Raw genomic sequence first — 21,177 nt, forward strand, 5'->3', positions numbered from 1 at the left:
AGTAGAAAAGGATACGAAAGTTGTTGTTTGATCGTTCGTTTCTTAAAGTGTCATATACGTATCGTAGAGGAAGAAAGTAAAGGAAACTTGGAAAATTTTATCTAGTTGTTCGGGTAGTTGAGAAATGTCCGGATGAATTATTCTAAGGAAGGAACGTGAAACGATTACCAATCAACGATAATAAATTTTGGCTCCTTTGTGTCAAATATGTAACTTGTACAGGTATCTTTGAATCGTAACCATTGACAAATGTTTAGTTCGTTTAGCTGATAAATAATTATTACTCTCCATATTTTGAAACTTAACTTGTATGTATTTAAAAACATATTAATAATCGTCTTTTTTACTTCGAATCTTGATTAAAATTAATTTTTGTAAGTCAATTGATAAAAAATTCATTGTAAGTTCGATAGAATTACGATGTTTTCATCTTTACTACATTTACCGATTTTATTGAGTCAATTGAATATAGTTTCCAGGATTAGCGTGAAGATGTCACCTCAACATCGTTGATACTACGATATCACAGTATCTCTGTTACCGATTCAGCATTAGAGCGACATCTAACGAACTCGTTAATTTTAAGTTCGGTAAGAAATATATACAACCAAAAGTAGACAATGTTGGTTATGGAATTTGTATTAAGTAATTTACATCTTGTATTATTAATTTTGTAACGTTTAATGTGATTGGTTGTTATGTAAATGTTTGTTCGTTATAACAGTTTTGACGATAAATTGTCAACGTTTTAAAAATATCGTTTTACGTTAAATTTGAACTTTAAACCTTATTCAAGTTCAAATCAATTACACGAATTAACGATAAATGTTTGTACAATTACTTTGTAAGCGGAAATTCGAGATTCGAAAACAAATCTTTTACGATTGAATTTGCAACGTAATTGGTTATTTGTTAAATCTTTATCAAGAAATGCCCATTGAAAGAAAGACTTCTGAACGTGTCACGACTGCATTGCCATCTATTGATTTGTTCCTTTAAATTTCATAAATATTTCCGACTCGGCACTGACACAGCTTGACTCTCTTATTATACTCGTACGAAACATCGTATTTATTACGTTAATTTTTAATCAATTACCATACCTTTTGCAACAACTTTTTCATAGAATAATTTAACGTTAATAATGTAACTGCAGAAAGTAAGAATATTCTATTACAGAACATTGGAATTCTTATTCAAAGAATTAAAAATATATCAATTTTTAGATGGCAGCACAGGCATGATTCATAAGTGGGTGGATGGGCGTAAGGAATGAGTTTCTCCATGCGTTATACGATTGAACACGATTAAACTAATTTTTTATTTTATTATCGAAATCATCGTTAATTTAATGACAAGATGACGACAAGAAAGTGGCACGTATTTCTATCTGCTTTATATTTTATTTACCAAGGTAAGTTTTAATAAATCTTAAAACGCGCACAGTTGTTGATATGTATACGATTGTTATAAATTAACTTCTGCTTCGTTAAAAAATAAGAACTTCGTTCAGTATAGTAGTTTTCCTTAGAAGATACTATTAACAATTAATACATAATTCAACATTTTTATGCGATTATATTTAAAAGTTGATTAAAAATACCTTTGTTTTTACAGTGACGTATTCTGTTCAAGAATCTATTTGTCAAATTCCTCCGGTCATAAGAGGATCATGGTTTTCATGGGAAAACGGTAGAAATACTTTAACGGAAATAAATGCAGACACGATGACGAATCGGGGTATTTGTATAGATATGCTACAACAGTATCATGTTAATTATACATTTGTATTTCGGAAAGATAAATGCTATCATTGTGTTAATTTAATCGTTCGAACGGTAAATGTATTGGAAAAACTAGAAGGTAAAACGCCTGGAAAATCGTTAAAAGAATCGATGGTAAAAATGTAGAAAGTATAGGTTATTATTATTCATTTTATGGTTTTAGCGAGTTGTGTAAATTTGCCTAACGACGTCGAACCGACCGTGGAAAATGTATGCAAAGGATTGCAGCCCGATCAACAGTTAATAACGCTATTTTCCGAAAATCATGTTCCCGTAAATTGTAGATCGTCTCTTGAGGGTGTTTGGCAATTTGCTTATCAAGTTAGTGGTTATCTGTAAAATATCAAAATATTTACAAAGGAAATTAATTCTTACATTCTTGTTACAGAACCGATTTAGGTTTACAGGAGAGTGCGATCATCCGGATGCACAAATCCGATCTTGCCAGACTGCAGGAACACAATTTTTGATAACCAATCAAAAATTTAATATAACGTATAAACAGTGTCCTGGTATGAAAGACACTTTCGACGGAGGTAATATTTTCTTTATTTAGACAGAACCCTGTTGTAAAGTTTCTACAATATTTTTCTCATTATTTTTATACTATAAATATTTCAGTGGTAGAATATAGCTGTTTGGGAGATTGGTTTATAGATAAAAATCACTTCTTTGCGGTCGCAAATACAAAAGAATCTAGGAAAGATGAAAAGTACCGATGTTTCTTAAAAAATCGCGACGATGATCTTTATATCGGAGTATCTATTACTGCGGAATGTAATACGTTAAAAACCGTCGAAAAAAGCCCTGAGCGTTTAAGAGTAACACCTGTTAAGGCCGAGGTGGTAGAACCGGGATGTAGATTACCGGAAGATATGAGTGGACAATGGATAAATACTGCCAACATCGATGCAGATATTTTCATTAACGAAACGCATATAATTGAAACTTGGTATCCTGACGAAGGTCGTTATAGGCGTACAATTTATGTTTGTCGCGAATCGAGAGATTCCAGAGTTATGATGGCAAGATTGACTGTCGATGGGTGGTACGTACAAGTACATAATAATATTAATAAAAACTGTACTTTCTAGTACTTTTATAATTCGGTGAATCGTATTTTCAGTCAAAAAGATTATGTTTGTTTCGATTTTGTACGTCGACATCATAACATCATCAGATATCGACGCGGTATTGCAGTTATAAAAGACGATTTCCACACCGTTTGTTCTTGGGTACAGTTCCCTAATAAGGAGGCTTGGAAATATGACTTATTTTTAGGTCGGTATAACATATTTTTTTTTTAGAAATATAGGTATTCGAGCAATTTTTTCATATTGATGTTTTTTACACTTTTAGCAAAGGATCCTGTGCCAGTACGTTGTCCCGTAGCTGGAAAATACATGTTTGTTCAGAAAGGAGATATTTTGTTCGAAACTAGAATTTTAGGCGGTGTTACATTATCCCCTCGACCGAATATATATTGTAAACAAAATATCTCAGATTTCTCAGTTTGCGACACCGATCAAAAAGAAATCGCTATCGATGAAACCTATTGTTTGTCCGTGGATTACTTAGGAAAACCTGTAGATATTTACAGTAAGTTCAAGTTGCCACAATTAAAAAGGAAAAAATTACATACATGCTTTATAGTTTTTTTTATCGTGAACAGGTATGCCAGATTATAAAATGAAATGTATCGGATTTTGGAAAGAAAATTTGAAGTCGTACTTGATAACATACGACGAGTTGGATCCTTATAGTAAATATCGATGTTGGGTGTACCAGAGAGCTGATTTAAATAAAGTCCTTATATCTCAAGCTATTGGACCATTCTGTGATCTTAAACAAGACGTTACAAGTAGTAATTATACCGAAGGTGCTGCGGTTGCCTTAGAATTGCAGGTAAATATATATGTTTTGGTATATCTTTTCAATATGTACAACATGTATTTTATAACCATAATTTTGTATGTAGGAATACGAAAGGGAACGAGATCAGTGTCCAATGTATTTTGACGACGGAAGTAATCCTTGGGTAGTAAGTGAGAATTACATAAAAGTGTTCCATTACGGTAATGGAGGAATACAAATCTCATTTTCGTATGCAACTTTAATTCCGATAATTAGTATAATTCACATACTTCTAATTAACACATAGTACCTCTTTTTATTCAAAGGTACTAGCAAAAGTATTAATTAATTAGACTTTCCATTTTAGTCAACGACTTTTTCACTCTTAATACGTCTATTCCGTCCATTTTATGTATATACACTTTATTAAATTTGAATAATGTTTATATATTTCAAACTTTTACAATGCACTTATGTAATATACATTATAGATTATAAACAGATTTTTTCGGTATATTGTAACATAATACTATAGTTTAAATTAATGTATGTTACAATGTAAAGTGCATTGAGAAATGTGCCTTTTTATATTCTAAAGTTTTATACTAGTTATAAATATTATTTGTACGAATCAAAGATATAATCGTAAGATTTAGAATTCCATCCGTTTTACAGACGTACGACATTTAACAATTTTTTTTTTTATAAACATTTGCTATAAAGTACAATCTTATATAAGATTAAATGTTAATTTTAATATTACCTTAAATATTTATGTCTACAATACGTATGTATGAATAAAATTTTATACAATTACGATATACATAAAGAATTTATTTTGTCCAGCTGACTTTCGGTATATCGAAGTGTTCTGTCAAACTATCCAAATGTCTGTTAAATTCTTCTACCCGTTGTTTATGAGTCATAGAGGCCTTTTGTTTTATTCGTTCATTTTGCTGCAATTAATGTTATATAGTCGCGTGTAATTATCTTTGATCTTTAAAGATTAAATAATTATTTACCATTTTTTCTTGCATTTTTTGAAACGCTATTTCAGCTTTTGTTCGTTTGATATCTGTGGTCTTTGATTTTTCTTCCTCTACAATTTTTGTCACTTCCACCAATTTCTTACTTTTGCCTTCTTTATGCTTCTTCCTAGATTCCAAGAAATATAATAATAGTACTACTTCTATTAATTATTTATAACATTTCTGTTTCAAATAATACCTAGAATTAGGTATAAGAACACTATTTCAAAACTGTGATGCAAATAAAATGGTATTTTATTTTAATTACGAGAAACTGTAGTTCGAACGAAATTTTTAAATTACCAGCTACTATTCAAAATGCATATTTTATCCAGCTTTATTTAAAACTTACTCGATACTTGTTAAGTTCAACATAACCTAAATTAAGAACGAATTTTTATCATTTACATACTTTTTGTTCACGCCTTGATCATTTTTCAGTTTTAAAAGTCCTTTTGCTACATGTGCATACGGGTCATTATCGTTTGTTGGTGGCATATTAACTTTTTAAATAAATATTTCTCTATAAAACACTATTACTGTTTTCTACACCCGAACGTTGCGTCTCGCGTCAGAACGTGACACATACACAACTACATTACATGAACACAAAAATCTCAACAAATCGATTCTCGACATAATATGCAATCGATTATGCTGTGATGTCATACGCACCGGCGACCAATAAAAACGCTCCCATCGCAATTTTGAATGTTCAAAAATGATATCTTATATATTGTTGTTTTAAAAACACAATATTTTATTAATCTTATCTTTCGGTAATAGAAATTTCTTCGGAGGCGATTTTCCACTTAAAAAAAAGATGAGTTACATCCTTTATTATTTTTTATATGTATAATTATATATATTATATATATAATTATATTTGTATATATTCATATTTAATTATATATATATACACACACGTTATATATATTTATATATATTATATATATATACGTGTATATACATAACACAATTGTCACATTTTTATGGATCATAATAAATTGGTATAATATCATTAATAATTCTCCATTAATTATACAAGTTTACTTAGCATCATTTTCGTGTACATATAGCGATCAAATGTACGTAATCTCTATGCCGTGATGTTAATCTTAATTAGATTAGTACTTCCCAGAATGAGTACTATATGATAATTGATATAATTATGCGCTTGTATAAGTACTAACTGCCATTGTCTCTACATTGTTAAATGCTATTTTCGCCTTCCAGTTTTATGTTAGAGAAACAGCACTGTTACTTAAAGAGATTATCTAAAAACACAATATAAAAAAGTTGGTACTTATTCCTAAGGTGCTTGCAATGATGAACGTGTCCCATTATCATTCGCACGAGCATATTTGGCTTAAGCATAACATCCTTGGTTTTCTTTCATTAAATTTTCTATGAGTTATATATGTTCAAACAAAGAACAGCTAAAGCTTAGATTTAAACAAAAAGGCTCTACAATAATGAATCGACTCAAAGTAAAATCATCGCTGAACACTCCCTCGTACGTTTGATCCCAATTCTGCTATCAATATCTTGGGCTTCTCGATAAGAATGTATAAGCATGTAAAATTTATTACACGTATTAGCGTTGAACACCACCTCTAGAATGTGCTATAAGCCACTGCAACGTAATATCGATATTGTCTTTTTCTTTGCACGAAATGCTATAGCAACAAATCTCACGATCTTGAATGGCAGATAAATTCCTAGAAATATATATTAATCAGAATTACTTTTAGCACCGTACATACTTCCATTGTACTTTAAAGTAATACACATACATTCTTTCTATGAGTCCATTTTCATCCAGAGCACCACTTACATCCCTTTTGTTGCCAAGAACTAACACTGGTATACCAGCTAATTGTGGTTTATCCAATAAATTGTGCAACTCGTTGCGACTAGCTTCTATTTTTTCAGGATCCGCCGCATCTACCATGTATACTATCGCGTTCACTCCCCTGCAATATCTTTCCCACATAGATCTGAACCTTGGTTGACCTCCGATGTCCCACACTTTTATAGTGACATTGCCTTTTGTTATTTTGCGCATATTAAAACCAACAGTTGGAATCATGTCTTCGCTAAATTGTCCTGACTGAAAAAAAGGATTTAAATATTCCTTCGATCACCTAATACAGGGAAACATAGATGAAAAGTGCAAAAAATCTTTCTTTAAAATACAGTATCGTTTCTATCTCAAAAGAAAGAACAAAGGCAACAACGATTAAAAGTTCCTTTCTCCGGCATAATTATCGTAAAAACACGTACTTGTGAAATTTTCAAATTAGGGCGGATGTAAAAACAGTTTACATTCATGACGGACGTTACTTCGAACGAAATATAGAATCTAACCAAGAAGGTCATGCTATGTTGCTTCGTCACGGTAAATTTCATCTGTTTATCATTAAAGAACCGCAAATTTGAAAGGTCGAAAATAAAAGGAACCCCGACCATTAAATCGCGACAACAGATAGAAATTTTCGTACCGCTATGACATTTACGAATGTGGTTTTTCCACTGTACTGCAAGCCGACGAGAGTCAATTCCATCTCCTCTTTCCAAAAGAGGGACTTAAACCAGTCCAAAATCCGATTGATGAGCGCCAACATGTTTCAGACGATCGGAGGAAATCCAGCTCCACCGGTAGAAATATAAATTGTTCACTCAAAGTGCGCTGCTCACTGTCTTTGAGATGTAGTCATTTGCGCTCGAGTACGACGTCAAACCGTCAGATCCAAAGGTATGCACCGCTCTAGTCAGTGACTGGCTGACAAACCCGCGCAATACTTTGCGACAATGATGCGTTACTGGGTGCCGTGCCCAATTTTGTTACACGAAAAACCTTATATACCAAACGAGTCTATCGTTAGTAGGAGTCTACGCTGGCTAAACGATCTTAACAGTTCGGGCATTGACGTGCAACAAAAGACGTTGCAGCGATTCTCAACTCGACATTGTTCGCATTTCGGTACAGTTTCGTTGATTAATAATTCAGAGACCAAGTAAACGTTGGCGACCTCTGTCAGTTCTCCAACCAGTCTGTTATTGCGTGTATATACACCGTTACCGTATACAGCCGGAGATTGTCTATAGAAAATATGTTTATATGTATATATATATATATATTGCATTTAAGTTTAAAATTATGTAGCGCTTTTCATAAAATTAAAATATGAATTTTTTTAAAGAACGCGTAGGCATCTTACGAAGACGCGAATGCGATTGTTACGATGGATCGTAGGGATTTGTAATATTTATATGCATTATTAACAACAATCTGTTTTGATTGTAAAAGAAAATAACGATCGTCATTGTAGGTGAGCCGTCGCGGCAATTGACTCTCGACAGTTTCAGGTTGCTACGAAACTATACATTGTACGAAGACAGTGGTTTTCAACTTCGATACTGTAATGAACTTTTATAATTTTATTCTTTACGTTGTTATTGCAATCTCTAACGGCTGTAGACGTTTCCCCGCGTAAAAATTGGACAACGATCTATGTTTTCATTCTGCGCGCTTAACGTTGATTCAAAATTCGGCCGTTACGCTAATTCAAAGATCGCAACTTATCGATTGAGAATTATTGTTTCCGTATTTATAGAAGCCATCAACACGTCGCGTATATAGGAAACATGCAAATGCACTTGGAACGAAATCGATTTATTTTTCTTGTCATCCATTAAAAACATTGTAAAATTATTTAATTATAAGCACGAACTCGTGACACAGTACGTTTCAGTCAGTTTATTTTCATATTTCTTAACATCTCTGATAATAATTTCAATTAAATCTTAAAACATTCGGTTGCTTTGTGCATCACTGGTCTTTGAGGTAGTAGTAGTTCTTTTAACTGTTACGTAGCAATTACGAAAATCTCGTTTCCTATCAACGCACGAGAAAACGAAGCACGATGCAATTAAGTCCGCGTTGCATACATGAGATAAGTAGCTTCAACTTGTTTTCTACATCTCGCGAGACAAAACAATGACCGGTGGCCCTGGGAATGCGCCATCCGCCGGTGTCTGTATTTCTGTACTTAATCTTCCTTTAATTTATTTAAATCCGTCTCGCAATTGGCATTTCACAGTCCTGTTTATTATATCCCATCCGCCAGGCGTGCAATCGTGTCGCCTTACGTTTCGATTCGAGAATAATAATCGTTCACAAATATGAAGTTCGTGCTTACGAAATGTCATTTTTTCCTTTTTTTTCTTTTTTTTTTTTTACTCAAAGTTCAACTTTGGCAGTGTCCGTCAATAATTATTTTTTTTTACAAATTTACAACGGGTAACGATGCTGCGGAAGCGTAATAAAAATTGGGGAAAAAAGCAAGCTTAACAACGTTCAGAGAAGATTAAACGAACGCGAGAGGTAATCGACGTGGGTTTTCGAAAATCAAATCCAGCGACGCGTATCGTTGAAAATTGAATCGAAGAAGAGAGAAAATTACGCCTCGGAACGATCGCCGAAACGAAATGTTATTCCGCGATCGTTGTTCACTCGGGAAAGATTTGGAAAAAGAAAAATGGATAACGCGAAGCTCCGCACGAGTCGCAGCAATAATAATCTGAGATTCTTCTCCGTTCGAGCGAGAAGTTATTGCTCGAGTGAATTATTGTTCCTTTATCTGCACTTTTCTTTTTGTCATACGTCATTCGGAGGGGATATAGTGCAACGATAAAGTCTAACAATATCTAGGAAGACAAAAGTATCGGTCGATTGGATTCTTGTACGAGGAATTCGAGTACGAATTTTTCACTTGTTGGACGACCGCTCTATATCGATTGAGCTATTTAGACCGAAGAAAAGAAATTCTATCTCGCTAAATAATTCCGAGTAACCAAAAAATGGTAGTCGCTTATAAATTATACCTACTGTAACTCAATCAAGTAACAACGAAATATATATGTAAAAAGAGAAATAAGAGACATTTAAGGCTTTCACGGGCCAGAATTTTACAGTTGATACACCGCTTGAGGTTTCCGGTTGTAATAGGAGCCATAGACGTAACGGTTTATTGTACGATAAACCGTACGATAAGTCGTACGTCGAGTTGCAATGACAGTCATATGGCAGTCGTACGATAGGTTGTACATCAACCCCACACAATACAGTTATCGTTGAAACAGTCGCGTCAAAGTTAGCTGTACAAATCATTATTAATAGCAGGGTAGATTCATCAAGGGTTTAAGGACGATACTAGTGTGCGTTTTATGGTTGTTATCTTATTTACGTGTATTCACACTTAAACCTAATCCAGCCGCATACTAGTATCATGCAGTACCAATGACAGTATCATGAATATATTATCTACAGTTGTCTGTTATCCACTTAATTTGTTGCTAATATACATTTAAAAAATGTTCGATATGTACGCTAAAGTATCCTAACGTTTCTTTTTTTTTTTATGCAAAGATTTGTTAAAAAAAACCATTCGCTGATTACCGATAATTGATTTCGTATTTTTTGGCAGGTCGTAAATGGGGGAGGTAACGTTTCAATTCGTGGGGGTTTCATTTTGGCATCGGTTTCGCTTCTTCGAGTGTGTTTATGTACATAGCCGCGATTACAAAAGTTTCGGTGTAAATTTCTCTTCGTTTGCTCCTTTTTTTTTTTTTTAACAACTCTTTATTCGTAATAACATCTAGATGTAGATTCGTATATAAATTATCGTTATAGTACTTGACTTTACTTTTGTCTCTGTCGTTTCCTTTCATTCTTTAAGCTTTATCTATTCGCGTGTCGGCACGAAGCGCGGACACAATGATTGCTACCCTCCGTTTCTCGTTAAATTTTGTTCCTTTACGATAGTACAAAACTAACCTACCTATGTACAAGGTGTACGAAACGTGCAAAGCGAACGAAACACCAGGTGGACGTTTTGTGCACATCGATCGTATTCATCGTAACTAATTCGATCTTTTATGGTCTGTCCGCATGGTACAAAGTTCCATGGATCAGCGAACTACACGGATCGCGTCTCCAACCGTTACAATTGTATAGGTAATCTACTGGATGCGCAAACGAATGAAATTGCTGTTCTGGGGAATTTCTATGAAAAAATGTGAGCAAATATCCATATCGATGTTACACGGTCGAAGAAAACGTTGGCTTGCGCAATACACGAATCGATCTACATCACAGATCTCTCGGATCACGAGCGTTCGCTAAGAAAAATGTAAGTATGTAACTGCCTGAGGAAAGGGGGAATAAGGAAGGTGGACGGTTGTTGGTGTCAACGTTTCAACGGAATTTGAAAAATCTGCTGAAAGGAATAAAAAAAGAAAAGAAAAAGAAAAGAAGTATAAACGCTCGCAGATCTTTCAAAACTCGTAACAACAATTCTCAACAACCATGATTCTTGAACGCTCTGTTCGTGAGTTTTAGCTCCGAGGCAAGTCTCGCAGTTTGCAATACAGGGCAGCGTTCGAACAAAAAGGAAAGATTTCCGTACGTGTTGATTCGGTGTGTCTAACGGTGCGTTCTGAATCGAAACCTTAATGTCTAGATCACAAGTGACACGCGACCAAATACGTTTCGGTAATCACAGCTTTTGATATTGGTGATCGTGTTTGCAAACCGAAACGGGACGTTTTGTGCGTTCGTTTACGACGAGACATCGACGACGGATCGTTCGTGGTGCGCCATTATTAAGTTTCGTTGTGAATTCGAACGATCCTTGTACGCGCGATGGTCGGAACACATCCTAGATATTAAGGCACATCCGTTTACTCTCGCAAGGCACGTTGGAGGAATCTAATTTGGTCGTTGAAAACGCACGTTTCCGTTGCTTTGCGCGGCTTCGCAATGCGTATAACATAGTCGGCATAAATGCCAATCAGCGAGAAGTCCTAAATACAAAGTGGCCCCTCAGAAACGGAACAACCGATTATCTTCTTATCTTCTTCCGTCGAAAGATAACAATCGAATCGCTTTATAGGACGAAACTGACGCGAAGATATTTATTCTCTACTTAAAAGCAAATTTCACTATTTCGATAAGAATATCGCAACCTGTTCCGAGCGAAACATTGCGTTACGCGTCGCTACGGAAAATCATCGATCCGAAACATTTATTGCAAGATACAATGTATCGTAAATAATCTAATCTGTCTTGCAAGCAACAATTTTAATCCCGTGTAGAAGAAGACGACTAATTTTGCCAAAGAAAGATATCGATTGATCACTCTAGAAACAATGAAAAATGTTTTCAAAATCTTGCCGCTACATTCATTCCACGAAACGATTCGTAAAGGACAATTCGGGTGTTTTGTTTCTATCGGGTCACCCCGCATATACCTATGTTCAACTATACATTATCAATTAAATTGTTAGATCGTTCTTATTACCGATTAGTAGAAAATTGCAAACTTTGTACAATCTTTCGTTTTCTCCTTCAACGTATACGTATGTATACAGGATATTAACAAAAAAAAAAAGGTTCAGGATTTTCAAAGCAAATGGGATTCGCCAAACGGAGGAAAATGTCCTGATAAATGGGAATTGAAAAATTGTTGTTTTCGAAATTATAAACGATTTTCCGTTTCGGTCAGAGCTCGAGATTTTCTTACACGAAGGTGCGTGGAAAATCCGCAAACATCAACGAAAGAAACAATACACTGGTAATCTGGTGTTTTCATATCGATCCACGTTTATTAGAACTCTTTTCTTCCATTTGGCGAGGTACTGTCTGCCCTGAAAGTCTTGAACTCATTTTTTTTTTTTTTCAACACGGGACCTTTATTCAGCATCAATTCCTCGTGGCAGTATAAATCCATATAGTTCTTTATCATTTTACAATCCGGGACTTTGTTACCGTGATACGACCGGTTGAAATTTACGAATGCTAGTTTCGGCGCGCGCTGTTTGAATCCCAATCGGCCGAGCGCGCGTCACACATGCACGTACTCACACACGAGAAACACTTGTCAAACCGCTGACAGCGAAAAAAATTAATAAAAGAAACACGATTATCATATCTGAGTGTAGCTTTCCATACAAACTGGTAAAGTATAGACCGATCAAATTATTAACGAGCTTTCTAGTTTGAAAGCGAGGAAAGTAAATTTTTAAAAAGATTCTACGTACATTAGACGGCAATTTGTGCAAGAATGTTGTTACGTAATAATACGTTACGAATCTTGTTCGATATCTATTACTTTAAACCGAAACACTCGTTTATTTTTAATTGCAACATTAGTCTCGATAATAAGGCTCGTTTCGCTAGTGCTTTTCCTTTCTTTGCGTTATATTGTACAGTTTAATAACGATAAAGACCGAACGAACGGACACGCAAAGCTAAATTCGGACCCTCTTTGCGGGTAATTAATTCTCAAAAGATGAAAAAAAATGTTGTCGGTTCCTCGCGAACATTTATGCACGTTACATCAATGACTACTTATTTTATCACTATATTAATTTTTATTCACAGCGCTATTCCTTGCAATTTGTGTTCGGAAAATCGAAAAACTGACTAATAAACGAAGCGATCGGATCGTTATCGCGACGGCTTGGGCCGTAGGTTTAATTCGTACATTAATTTTAATAACAATAAACGAGAATCGGAACGTTGTACGCACATGCGTAATGAACGCGTTTAAAATCGTAAAGTACAAAAAGTCCGTGTAGTTCCATTTTGTGTTCGGAATGTTTAAAAATACATTAATGTTCGCGAGAGAAGTGTACGACACGTGTGAACGCGCCTCGACGTGTTTTACGTGGGCGAGTACGTACATGCGCGATCGTGCGCTCAGCTGACTGAGATTTAAACAGCGCGCGCCACAGGCGACATTCGTGAACGTTGACCGTTCGCAATTCGATAAACAAAGCCTTGGATCGTCGAATGGTCTAAGGGACCTCTTCATTTATACCGATAGCGTAAATTTGACCCTGAAAAGGAGCCTGATTCTCGTTAACACTCCGTATATACTTTTTGCGTAGTTCGAGCACGAATTGGCTCTCGAGTCGAACATACCCAAACAGACGATGCATTTTATATACAATTCTGGACATACCCGTACACCGTGCGCACGACCGCCGCGCAGATAGAGCACCTACCACTCCAAAACATTGAATTTAATCCCGAACGATTCGTAAAGCGTTTCTCGCGATTTGAAATTTTTAGATACGTTTTTAAACGTATATACGCTAAAAATACGTCTAAAATCTTAACGATTTGAAAAAAGAAAAGAAAAAAATATTATATATGTATATATATATAAATTTACGCGATTGGTAAAAGTTTGCGTATAAAAAAAGGAGCGCGCATTTACCTATCGTGTGCAACTCGTTTTGATTTCTTTCTCGTGGTTCGTTTTAACGAATTTCGATGAATTTCGTGCGTGCACGCGCAAACGTTAAGCCCGATTTCCGCCCGCGCGCGTGGTTTACGTAACGCTCGAGACTCGGTGCGAAAGCGCGCGCGAGCGCGCGAGCGAGCGAGGCGGACTGTTCCCTGTTGGATCGGGCTGAATTAAGGTCACCGGCTCTCGAACGAGTAACAATAAAAGCAAACGAATTTTCTAACGGCCGATGGTACGCGCGATCCAGGCTGAAAGAAAACGCGAAAAAAGAAAGAAAAAAAAAAAAGAAAAAAAAAGAGATCCTCCCGAATTACGTAATCCGAATAACGGTCGGTGGCATTGTTACGCAATACCGATTCAAGACTCACCGTTACTCTCTTATATAATTCCTTGTTTTTATATAATCTATGAGCCGCCGACGCCGCCGCCGCGCACAACCGATGACAGCAAAAACGTTTTGCGGGTTGCCATCCCGTGTTTCGGCGCGTTTCAAAATTATGTAAATATTACTCCCCCGACAATGTTTGTTCCAGTGAAACGGAGTGTGTGTGTGCGTATGTGTATATATGCGCGCGCGTGGAAGGGAAGGAAGAAGGACCGGACAATTTCCCGCGAATTTCAAGAGAACGAGAATTCTTTTTAACCGCTTAGATTGGCGTTGCGTTTGGTCACTTTGGCGCCCCGGGGCGTGAAATGGAAACCTCTTTGTCCCATTCGCTGTTACGAATGAAATTCGAATTTTTCGACGGGAAAACCGTGTAGCGGATAAAAATAATCGCGAACGTACGCGGAGTGTAAAAAACATCGAAACGGTCTTACGAAGAATTTTTGTTCGTTTTTTTTTTTTTTTTCTAATATCGGCCGTGTCGGGCTCGCGGCACCGCTCAGGGGTACGTAGGACACGCGGGCCCTTTATTGGCCCGTGTCGCTCGTCACGGCCCTGACGCGGGCTCTCCCGACGCGCCGTAGCGGAAACCGCCACAATTTCACCACGGTCGATAAAAACCGATTACTCCTCCCCGATTACCGTGTTTCTCTATCGTAATACGACGAACAATCGTCTCTCGCGACGTTAATGTAACAACGACGGGCGCAAAGTTATACATCCGAGTTTCCTTTACGTAATTGTTGGCTATACTGGCCCGTTCCGGCGCGAGCAGATTTTATCGGCGAGATACCGATCCGATCAGCCTGGCTGGTTCAACGTCGACGCAGAACGGTACACAAGAAGATCACCCGTGAAGGCTTCTCGCTTTCGACGTCGCGAAAGTCAGCTCTACGTTGGTCGTGGGCGGGGTGTACGATACAGCGATCGAGGAAGGATCACGGATACCTGGATCACCGACGATACCAGGCTTCCGTGACATTGAGTCGCGACACATCCGGGTCGCACATCTTGGGTACATTGCTTCGTCCTACCACTCACCATATCTCTCTCTCTCTCACCCGTTCTATGTCTCTCCCTCTACACGTATACAGGGAACAATTTTGTACTATTTTACTGCACACGTTTTCTCGGTGTTTCGATGTCCCGTTGAGATCGCGATGGATCCTCGGACCGTAAGCGCGAACAGAGCGAAGCCCGGATGCGACTCGAAGGATCGATGATGGTGTAAAGGGGGGTGAGATGATTCGATGACGGTCTAACGACGTGGCGCGATCGGGTCATTCGGTCGTCGTGTAGGATTTTCGAAGGTTGAGCTCCGATGCCGCCAAACTATCGCCTTTCACGTAGTAATCGGCCGCGTCCCTTCGCCCCGAAGACATGATCGCTCCGTTCGTCAGACCGTTCGCCTGGGTACTGCTGTTCCACTGGTTCTCCTTTTTCGACACACCGTTCATCATCGATCGTTTCTTCTGTTGGTAGTTTTGCTTGTAGAACTCGTTGAACAAGAAGAAGAACATTGTCGCGTGCAGACCGATCCACCAGACGATCGCCTTCGGGTAGTTGCAGTCGATGAAGACCAGTTGGAACGCGTGGACGCTCATCGCGACGAACTGGATCATCTGGAAGACGGTCAGGTACTTCTTCCACCAGAGGTACGGCTGCATCCGCGGGCCCATCGCTGACATCATATAGTACGTGTACATCACGATGTGGACGAACGTGTTCAGGAGACCGAAGAACGTCCCGTGACCGCCTGGAAAAGAAGAGGTCGGACAAACGTTAACGGATTACGAATCAGATACGGGAAAATGGCTGCTAAACTGAAACCACCGCTACGGTTCGACTCGTCGTGATTAAGACGGAGCGATCGAGTCGTGGGTAGAGTTCGTTCGGATCCTCCTGTCGATCGTAGATCATCGATAACTTTCGGTACTTGTTCGTCAAAAGTATTGTTCGTTCGATTTTTTGCTCTTCGTTTTAAAGTCTAAATTTGAACCAAGTCCGACTTCTAGGCACCGACCGGAGGATAAAGTTGTACTCGGGCGTTGTTGTTCCCAACGAAATTGTATTTCAATTCCATTTTTGATCAAAGCGTTCCTAAAGCTTTCGTACGGAGAATGAGCGGAAAGTTGAGACATTTACGATGCTATTTAGTTTTTTCTTCTCGCAACTCGTTGTTCCATATTAAACCGTATTTCAACGACACGGTACGAAATAGCTGCCCGCGACACTCGCATTAATTGTGCGCTGACGAACTGGAAACTGCACGCCGAGTGTCTTAAAAGTCGCGTATCCGACTGCTTTAGCGGCGAAAATAAAAGTTTCTCCGTACGATTGAAATCTACGAACGAGCGGAAACACGCCAGAAGGTGTAGATTAAGACCACGCGTACACCATTAATTGAAAAACGTTTGTGTAAACGTAATGTCGATCCAAGTTTTATTAATAAAAAGAATACGAATTGGGGCACATAGACACGCAAACGTGAGTCGTGAAACGCGTTCAGAAAAAAATCTTTGGTCGCATGTTTATTAATTTATGGTTGAATAAATTTCAATTCGATATTGGCACATTCGTCGATGGAAATTAAACGTTCTTGGGAAACAGTCGATATCGAGTAATTTGCAATCGTTTTTCACTTCCAGACAGATTTACCATCCGCTAGTAATACACTAGTGTCGGATGTGATGTGTAATTTCTCGAGCAAAAAATTGACAAATATGTAAAATTATTATCGATTATTAGATAACTCGATAACCGTCCCGTTGATGAAAAGTCGACTTTGCTTCTACGCAATTAGTGCGTATTTAAGGTGGAGCTTGATCCGAACGAGGCTATCGCTCGACTCGATGCAACGAACAATTGGATTACCATTAAATCGTAGGATTTTATCGAAGGATTCTTGTTTACGTACCAGGTGTGAATTTAACGCCGAACCATACTGACATTGGCATGCAACCGTGATGGATAACGTGCAACGTTGACACGTGACGATTCTTCTTCCTCATTACGAAGAAGATCTACAAAGGCGGTGAACAACGAGAAATCTTAGACAAATCGGTTACCAAAAGATCGAACGCTGGAACTGAACTAACGTTCTCGATGCAATCTTTACTAGACTCCGATTACTTACCGTGTCCATGAATTCCGTGAATTTGGAGAAGTAATACCACCAACAAGCGTGCACCATCTGCGCTTTGCAAAATATCGATTAGACGATTCTTTTATACATTACTCGTGGCTACGACAACCGTGTCAAGAAAGGCAAATCCTTGGAGATCGAGCGTTTCTCGAAATTGTGCTTCGATGATCAACGTCGGGGACAAAGTTCGATGTGTAATAAACGTCTACACTTTGCGCGGAGTCGTCAAGTTCAAACATTTACACCATCGAAACGGAGTTCGTACACGTTCGATTGCGTTTCGATTCTCCTGATAAGTATATACGTACAGTTTTCCAGAAACGTATTCGTAAAAGGTTCGAACGAATTGTATTACGATTCTATTCAAAGGTCCGATTCAATTTAAAATTGTTGCCTCGATTTTGCAAAATTTACTCGCACGCAAACGTATTTCATTGGATTTCGATGCTACGCGCAATGTCTCCGGTTTCGTCGTCATTGAAAACGAAAAACAATGCACGTGTGATCGATAGAAGAAATTAGAATCACCACCGTCGAAGTCTCCAAAGATTTGCTCTCGATAGGTTCACGTCGACGAAGACGACAGTCAAGTTGGTAATCTGTTCTGAATAACGTTCTGTGAACCTAGGGCGATAGTTATCGAGCGATGAACTGTAAGTGAATGCAATTGTCGTCGTGTAAGTGGTGTCTGTTTTCAAGTTTTTTGTTCTTTACTCGTAGTCTGTTAAGTGGTGTTAATTGCATGAAGCGGCTAGTTTGAAGTGTGTTAGCTTGCTCGATTAACTACTGTATACTACTTGGAAATTTAGTGGCGCATACGCAAGGGACGGTAAAGATACGATTAAAGTGTCGAGTAAACATTACACGGAAGAAAATATGAACAGAAGCTTTTCAGCAATGGTACGATAAAAGAACTGTTCATAGGACTAGATCGAACGATTTACGGAAGGGTCACTTTTCGTTGAAAAACGAAAGAAAATTTTCATTCTAGTTGAGAATATTTGAGTCGAAAATATTTCTTTACGCTACGTATTCGAAATATTCCTTTGACACCGAATTTCCAGTTTAATCGTGTATCCGATTGATTGCTGCGGGAAGTGTATTTTGGGTTTAGTGTAACGTTTACATGTTAACGGGGAATAACACCCACCCTTAGTACTTGGGGTCGATCGCTGTAGTCTATGGGTTGACACCTTAGAGAATAGTCGCCAGTCAGCCATCCGGACATTCCTATCTGCAACCACAACCGCCCAGAGGCCATTTTCCGATCAATGAAAAGAATACATAAATGCCGGTATACGCACCGCGTGAAAAGCTAACTGCAACCACAGTAATGACCTTTGGTCGCACCACGGTTCGACGACGCATCGATGGTCGTTTTGCTCGTAGTGCGTGTGAATTCTTACCTATGTACAGCTTGTTCCCTTAGAATTGCAAATTTACGTCCAAGCTAAAACGGTTACGGATGGCCAATAAAGTAAAGTATCGATTAATCGTTTGTCTATTAGCAACAGAGAGATTCGCCAGGCCTCGGGGATCGTCCGGCTAGAACGCTCATGCGGTAAACACAGTTAGGACAGCACACGCACGCACACAAATTAAACAGGGACAGATACTCCAAAGTGTACAAGGTGATTCTAGAAACCGAGTCTCAGCCTTCGAGCGAAGAGAAGCAAATTTACCGGAGCTAACAATCGAGATTATTCGATGCGATTTCTTTTCTCGATCGAACGAAAATATCTGTGCAGTTGCATCTTGTTGATGCATCGATGAATCCATTGGAATAGACGCGGTTACGGGTAGACGGAGATCGATAAACCGAGTTCGTTCGCGTATTCCCTTGGTAAAGAGGTACAGAGCTCGGCCCAATTTCTAGAATCGTCCTGTATAACCAGCGAAGACCAGTTGGCCGGAGTTGTTGCGCCAAGGTAAGTAAGGAGACACAAAGCAACTGCGGAGATGCGCGTCAATCAAACAGCGAGGAAGCGTTAAGCGTTTTAGTATGTTTTACTCCTCCTTGATAGCTCGTTTCTTCCCCTCGAGTTGACCGTCTACAAAAGCATTAAACAATCCGCATCATAGCGTAGTTCTTCAACTTCTACCGTACAAGACCCTTGAAAACGTAGGACGGTTTATCGTCGTTTATATGCGTATACGTCGCCGCAACAAGTGCATATCATCAATTCGGTTGAGTGCAGAACAATATTTACCTAGAGATACCGACGTTTCTAAGAAATTTAAAAGGAGGATACGCTCGCACGGAACGAGAAACGATTCCGTGAGTCGATTCTTCGTTTCGGATTATTGTTACACAAATTCCCGATCGTTGTTACCGTTACTTTTTATCGCCGACTCGGGAGCTTATCCTCGTTTTTTTGGGGCAGTTATTATTATTATCGTATGCGCGTACGTATATACATACATAGATTCAGTTAGAAAATTCAAATTGACATTCGTCGAGGTCCGTTTCGTTCGAGTGGTGGTCGCTCGTCACCCATCTGTGGAAGAGGCTACGAACAACACAAAACTTACCCTCCACGCGGTCGGAGTGTTGCTATAGTCCACCGGTTGGCAACGGAAACTATACTGGCCCCACCATCCGCCCATCAGACTCTATTGTTGTTGTTTGGAAAATTAACGTTTTATCGAGATTCCTCCTCCGCATCTATCGAATGTTTGTCCGATCGAGTTCGAAACGCGTCTCCACGAGCTTCGTATTTGGAAAAAAGCTACCTCACGAATTTCTTTCACAGAAATTTGATAAAATAGGATTGAGATTCGACGGAAATATAATTTCTCAACGTCGGTGGAAAGCTTGCATCGTACTCTCGCGATGGGAAACTCTATTGCGACTTCGCGATTTCAAAGTGTCCTCGTATCGGAAGTAGCTTCCCGAATAATCGTCGAGTCGTGTGTTCGCGGATAGAGGTGTGGGTACCGTATCGGCAAAGAAGTCACGTAAAAATGAAGCTTATGGCCGTTTCGTAAATACTAATCGTGCTCGCGTCATTGGTGCGGACCGATTTCGAACTCGATGACTCGACCAGACGTTCGCGACGATTCTCGCGGAGATTGATTCTCCATGCAACGCGAACGTCCAGTTCTCGTGACTCGTTGGATATATTTGGATGCACAGTTTCTTTTACGTGCGCACACCGGTCAACGCATGCAACGAACGCATTCTCTTATCGACGAGATCGTACAGACAGTGTTCGGTACAAAGTGTGGGTACACAGAACTAAGGACACGGTTAAATTCGTCAGAGGGGAACGCGTTACCTCGTAGAACAGCCACGTCGAGAAGATCACTTGGAACATGTTGTAGAATACCAAGGAGTTCTTCAGTTGGAATGGTTTCCTGTTCTCCATAAGTTTCGGCCCGAGAACTTTCACGAAGTACACGTAACTTAGACAGATGAACAGGGTGGGAAACGGTGAGCCCATGAGAAACCAATTCGTCGTTCTTTTATCTGAAACGAGAAATCGACCAAGTGAGTACTATATTCGTTCTACGGTGTCTGAGGAAAGTTGATTGTTCCGACTCGGGAAAAGATCATCGATACTTTGGTCTTTGAAAAATGTCGGGAGCATCGACTCTCGATGCAGAGGTCGAACAACGGTTACTAACGGTAGTCATGGGATTCTATCGAATTTAAATTTTC

General features: G+C 38.5%; 4 protein-coding genes across 8 annotated transcripts in view; 1 reads left to right on the plus strand and 3 right to left on the minus strand.

Annotated features, from left to right (window-relative positions):
- Positions 1-1,034: 1,034 nt before the first annotated feature.
- On the plus strand, positions 1,035-4,237 carry Udt (protein undicht). The gene is made up of 10 exons (XM_076307315.1): positions 1,035-1,159; positions 1,227-1,414; positions 1,618-1,863; positions 1,948-2,105; positions 2,173-2,320; positions 2,406-2,832; positions 2,911-3,065; positions 3,144-3,383; positions 3,457-3,689; positions 3,763-4,237. Exons 2-10 carry the CDS (start codon positions 1,360-1,362, stop codon positions 3,943-3,945), a joined length of 1,845 nt encoding a protein of 614 aa, XP_076163430.1. The 5' UTR covers positions 1,035-1,159; positions 1,227-1,359; the 3' UTR covers positions 3,946-4,237.
- Positions 3,880-5,489, minus strand: LOC143144677 (protein FAM32A). The gene is made up of 3 exons (XM_076307324.1): positions 5,079-5,489; positions 4,661-4,793; positions 3,880-4,594 (listed from the first exon to the last, which is right to left on the minus strand). Exons 1-3 carry the CDS (start codon positions 5,162-5,164, stop codon positions 4,472-4,474), a joined length of 342 nt encoding a protein of 113 aa, XP_076163439.1. The 5' UTR covers positions 5,165-5,489; the 3' UTR covers positions 3,880-4,471.
- Positions 5,490-5,634: 145 nt separating this feature from the next.
- Positions 5,635-7,631, minus strand: Arl8 (ADP-ribosylation factor-like protein 8). Its single transcript, XM_076307322.1, has 3 exons — positions 7,171-7,631; positions 6,463-6,779; positions 5,635-6,387 (listed from the first exon to the last, which is right to left on the minus strand). The coding sequence occupies exons 1-3, from the start codon at positions 7,291-7,293 to the stop codon at positions 6,264-6,266; spliced, it is 564 nt and encodes a 187-aa protein (XP_076163437.1). The 5' UTR covers positions 7,294-7,631; the 3' UTR covers positions 5,635-6,263.
- Positions 7,632-8,414: 783 nt separating this feature from the next.
- Positions 8,415-21,177, minus strand: part of LOC143144674 (very long chain fatty acid elongase AAEL008004) — a 67,898-nt gene continuing 55,135 nt past the window's right edge. For 3 of the 5 annotated variants that reach the window (XM_076307318.1, XM_076307319.1, XM_076307317.1), the window contains exons 3-7: positions 20,795-20,985; positions 18,667-18,750; positions 17,508-17,564; positions 17,289-17,394; positions 8,415-16,127 (exon numbers count right to left, since the gene is read on the minus strand). In XM_076307318.1, the coding sequence (XP_076163433.1) occupies positions 15,652-16,127; positions 17,289-17,394; positions 17,508-17,564; positions 18,667-18,750; positions 20,795-20,985 (914 nt within the window). In that variant the 3' untranslated portion in view covers positions 8,415-15,651. Of the gene's footprint in view, positions 16,128-17,288; positions 17,395-17,507; positions 17,565-18,666; positions 18,751-20,048; positions 20,130-20,794; positions 20,986-21,177 lie in introns of all 5 variants that reach the window. The other 2 variants (XM_076307321.1, XM_076307320.1) reach the window with 2 other exon arrangements.

Source organism: Ptiloglossa arizonensis, chromosome 3 (assembly GCF_051014685.1).
Source record: "Ptiloglossa arizonensis isolate GNS036 chromosome 3, iyPtiAriz1_principal, whole genome shotgun sequence".
NCBI classification, from domain to species: Eukaryota; Metazoa; Arthropoda; class Insecta; order Hymenoptera; family Colletidae; genus Ptiloglossa; species Ptiloglossa arizonensis.

Excerpts from the sequence above, each read along its gene's own strand:
- Udt (XM_076307315.1), top strand. The coding sequence starts at position 1,360 with ATGACGACAAGAAAGTGGCACGTATTTCTATCTGCTTTATATTTTATT. Across the intron at positions 3,384-3,456 it reads AAAACCTGTAGATATTTACA|GTATGCCAGATTATAAAATG; the intron begins GTAAGTTCAAGT and ends TATCGTGAACAG. Across the intron at positions 3,690-3,762 it reads CGGTTGCCTTAGAATTGCAG|GAATACGAAAGGGAACGAGA; the intron begins GTAAATATATAT and ends TTTTGTATGTAG.
- LOC143144677 (XM_076307324.1), bottom strand. The coding sequence starts at position 5,164 with ATGCCACCAACAAACGATAATGACCCGTATGCACATGTAGCAAAAGGA. Across the intron at positions 4,794-5,078 it reads GATCAAGGCGTGAACAAAAA|GAAGAAGCATAAAGAAGGCA; the intron begins GTATGTAAATGA and ends CTTGGAATCTAG. Across the intron at positions 4,595-4,660 it reads AAAAAATGCAAGAAAAAATG|CAAAATGAACGAATAAAACA; the intron begins GTAAATAATTAT and ends CATTAATTGCAG.
- Arl8 (XM_076307322.1), bottom strand. The coding sequence starts at position 7,293 with ATGTTGGCGCTCATCAATCGGATTTTGGACTGGTTTAAGTCCCTCTTT. Across the intron at positions 6,780-7,170 it reads CATTCGTAAATGTCATAGCG|TCAGGACAATTTAGCGAAGA; the intron begins GTACGAAAATTT and ends CCTTTTTTTCAG. Across the intron at positions 6,388-6,462 it reads AATGGACTCATAGAAAGAAT|GAATTTATCTGCCATTCAAG; the intron begins GTATGTGTATTA and ends ATATATTTCTAG.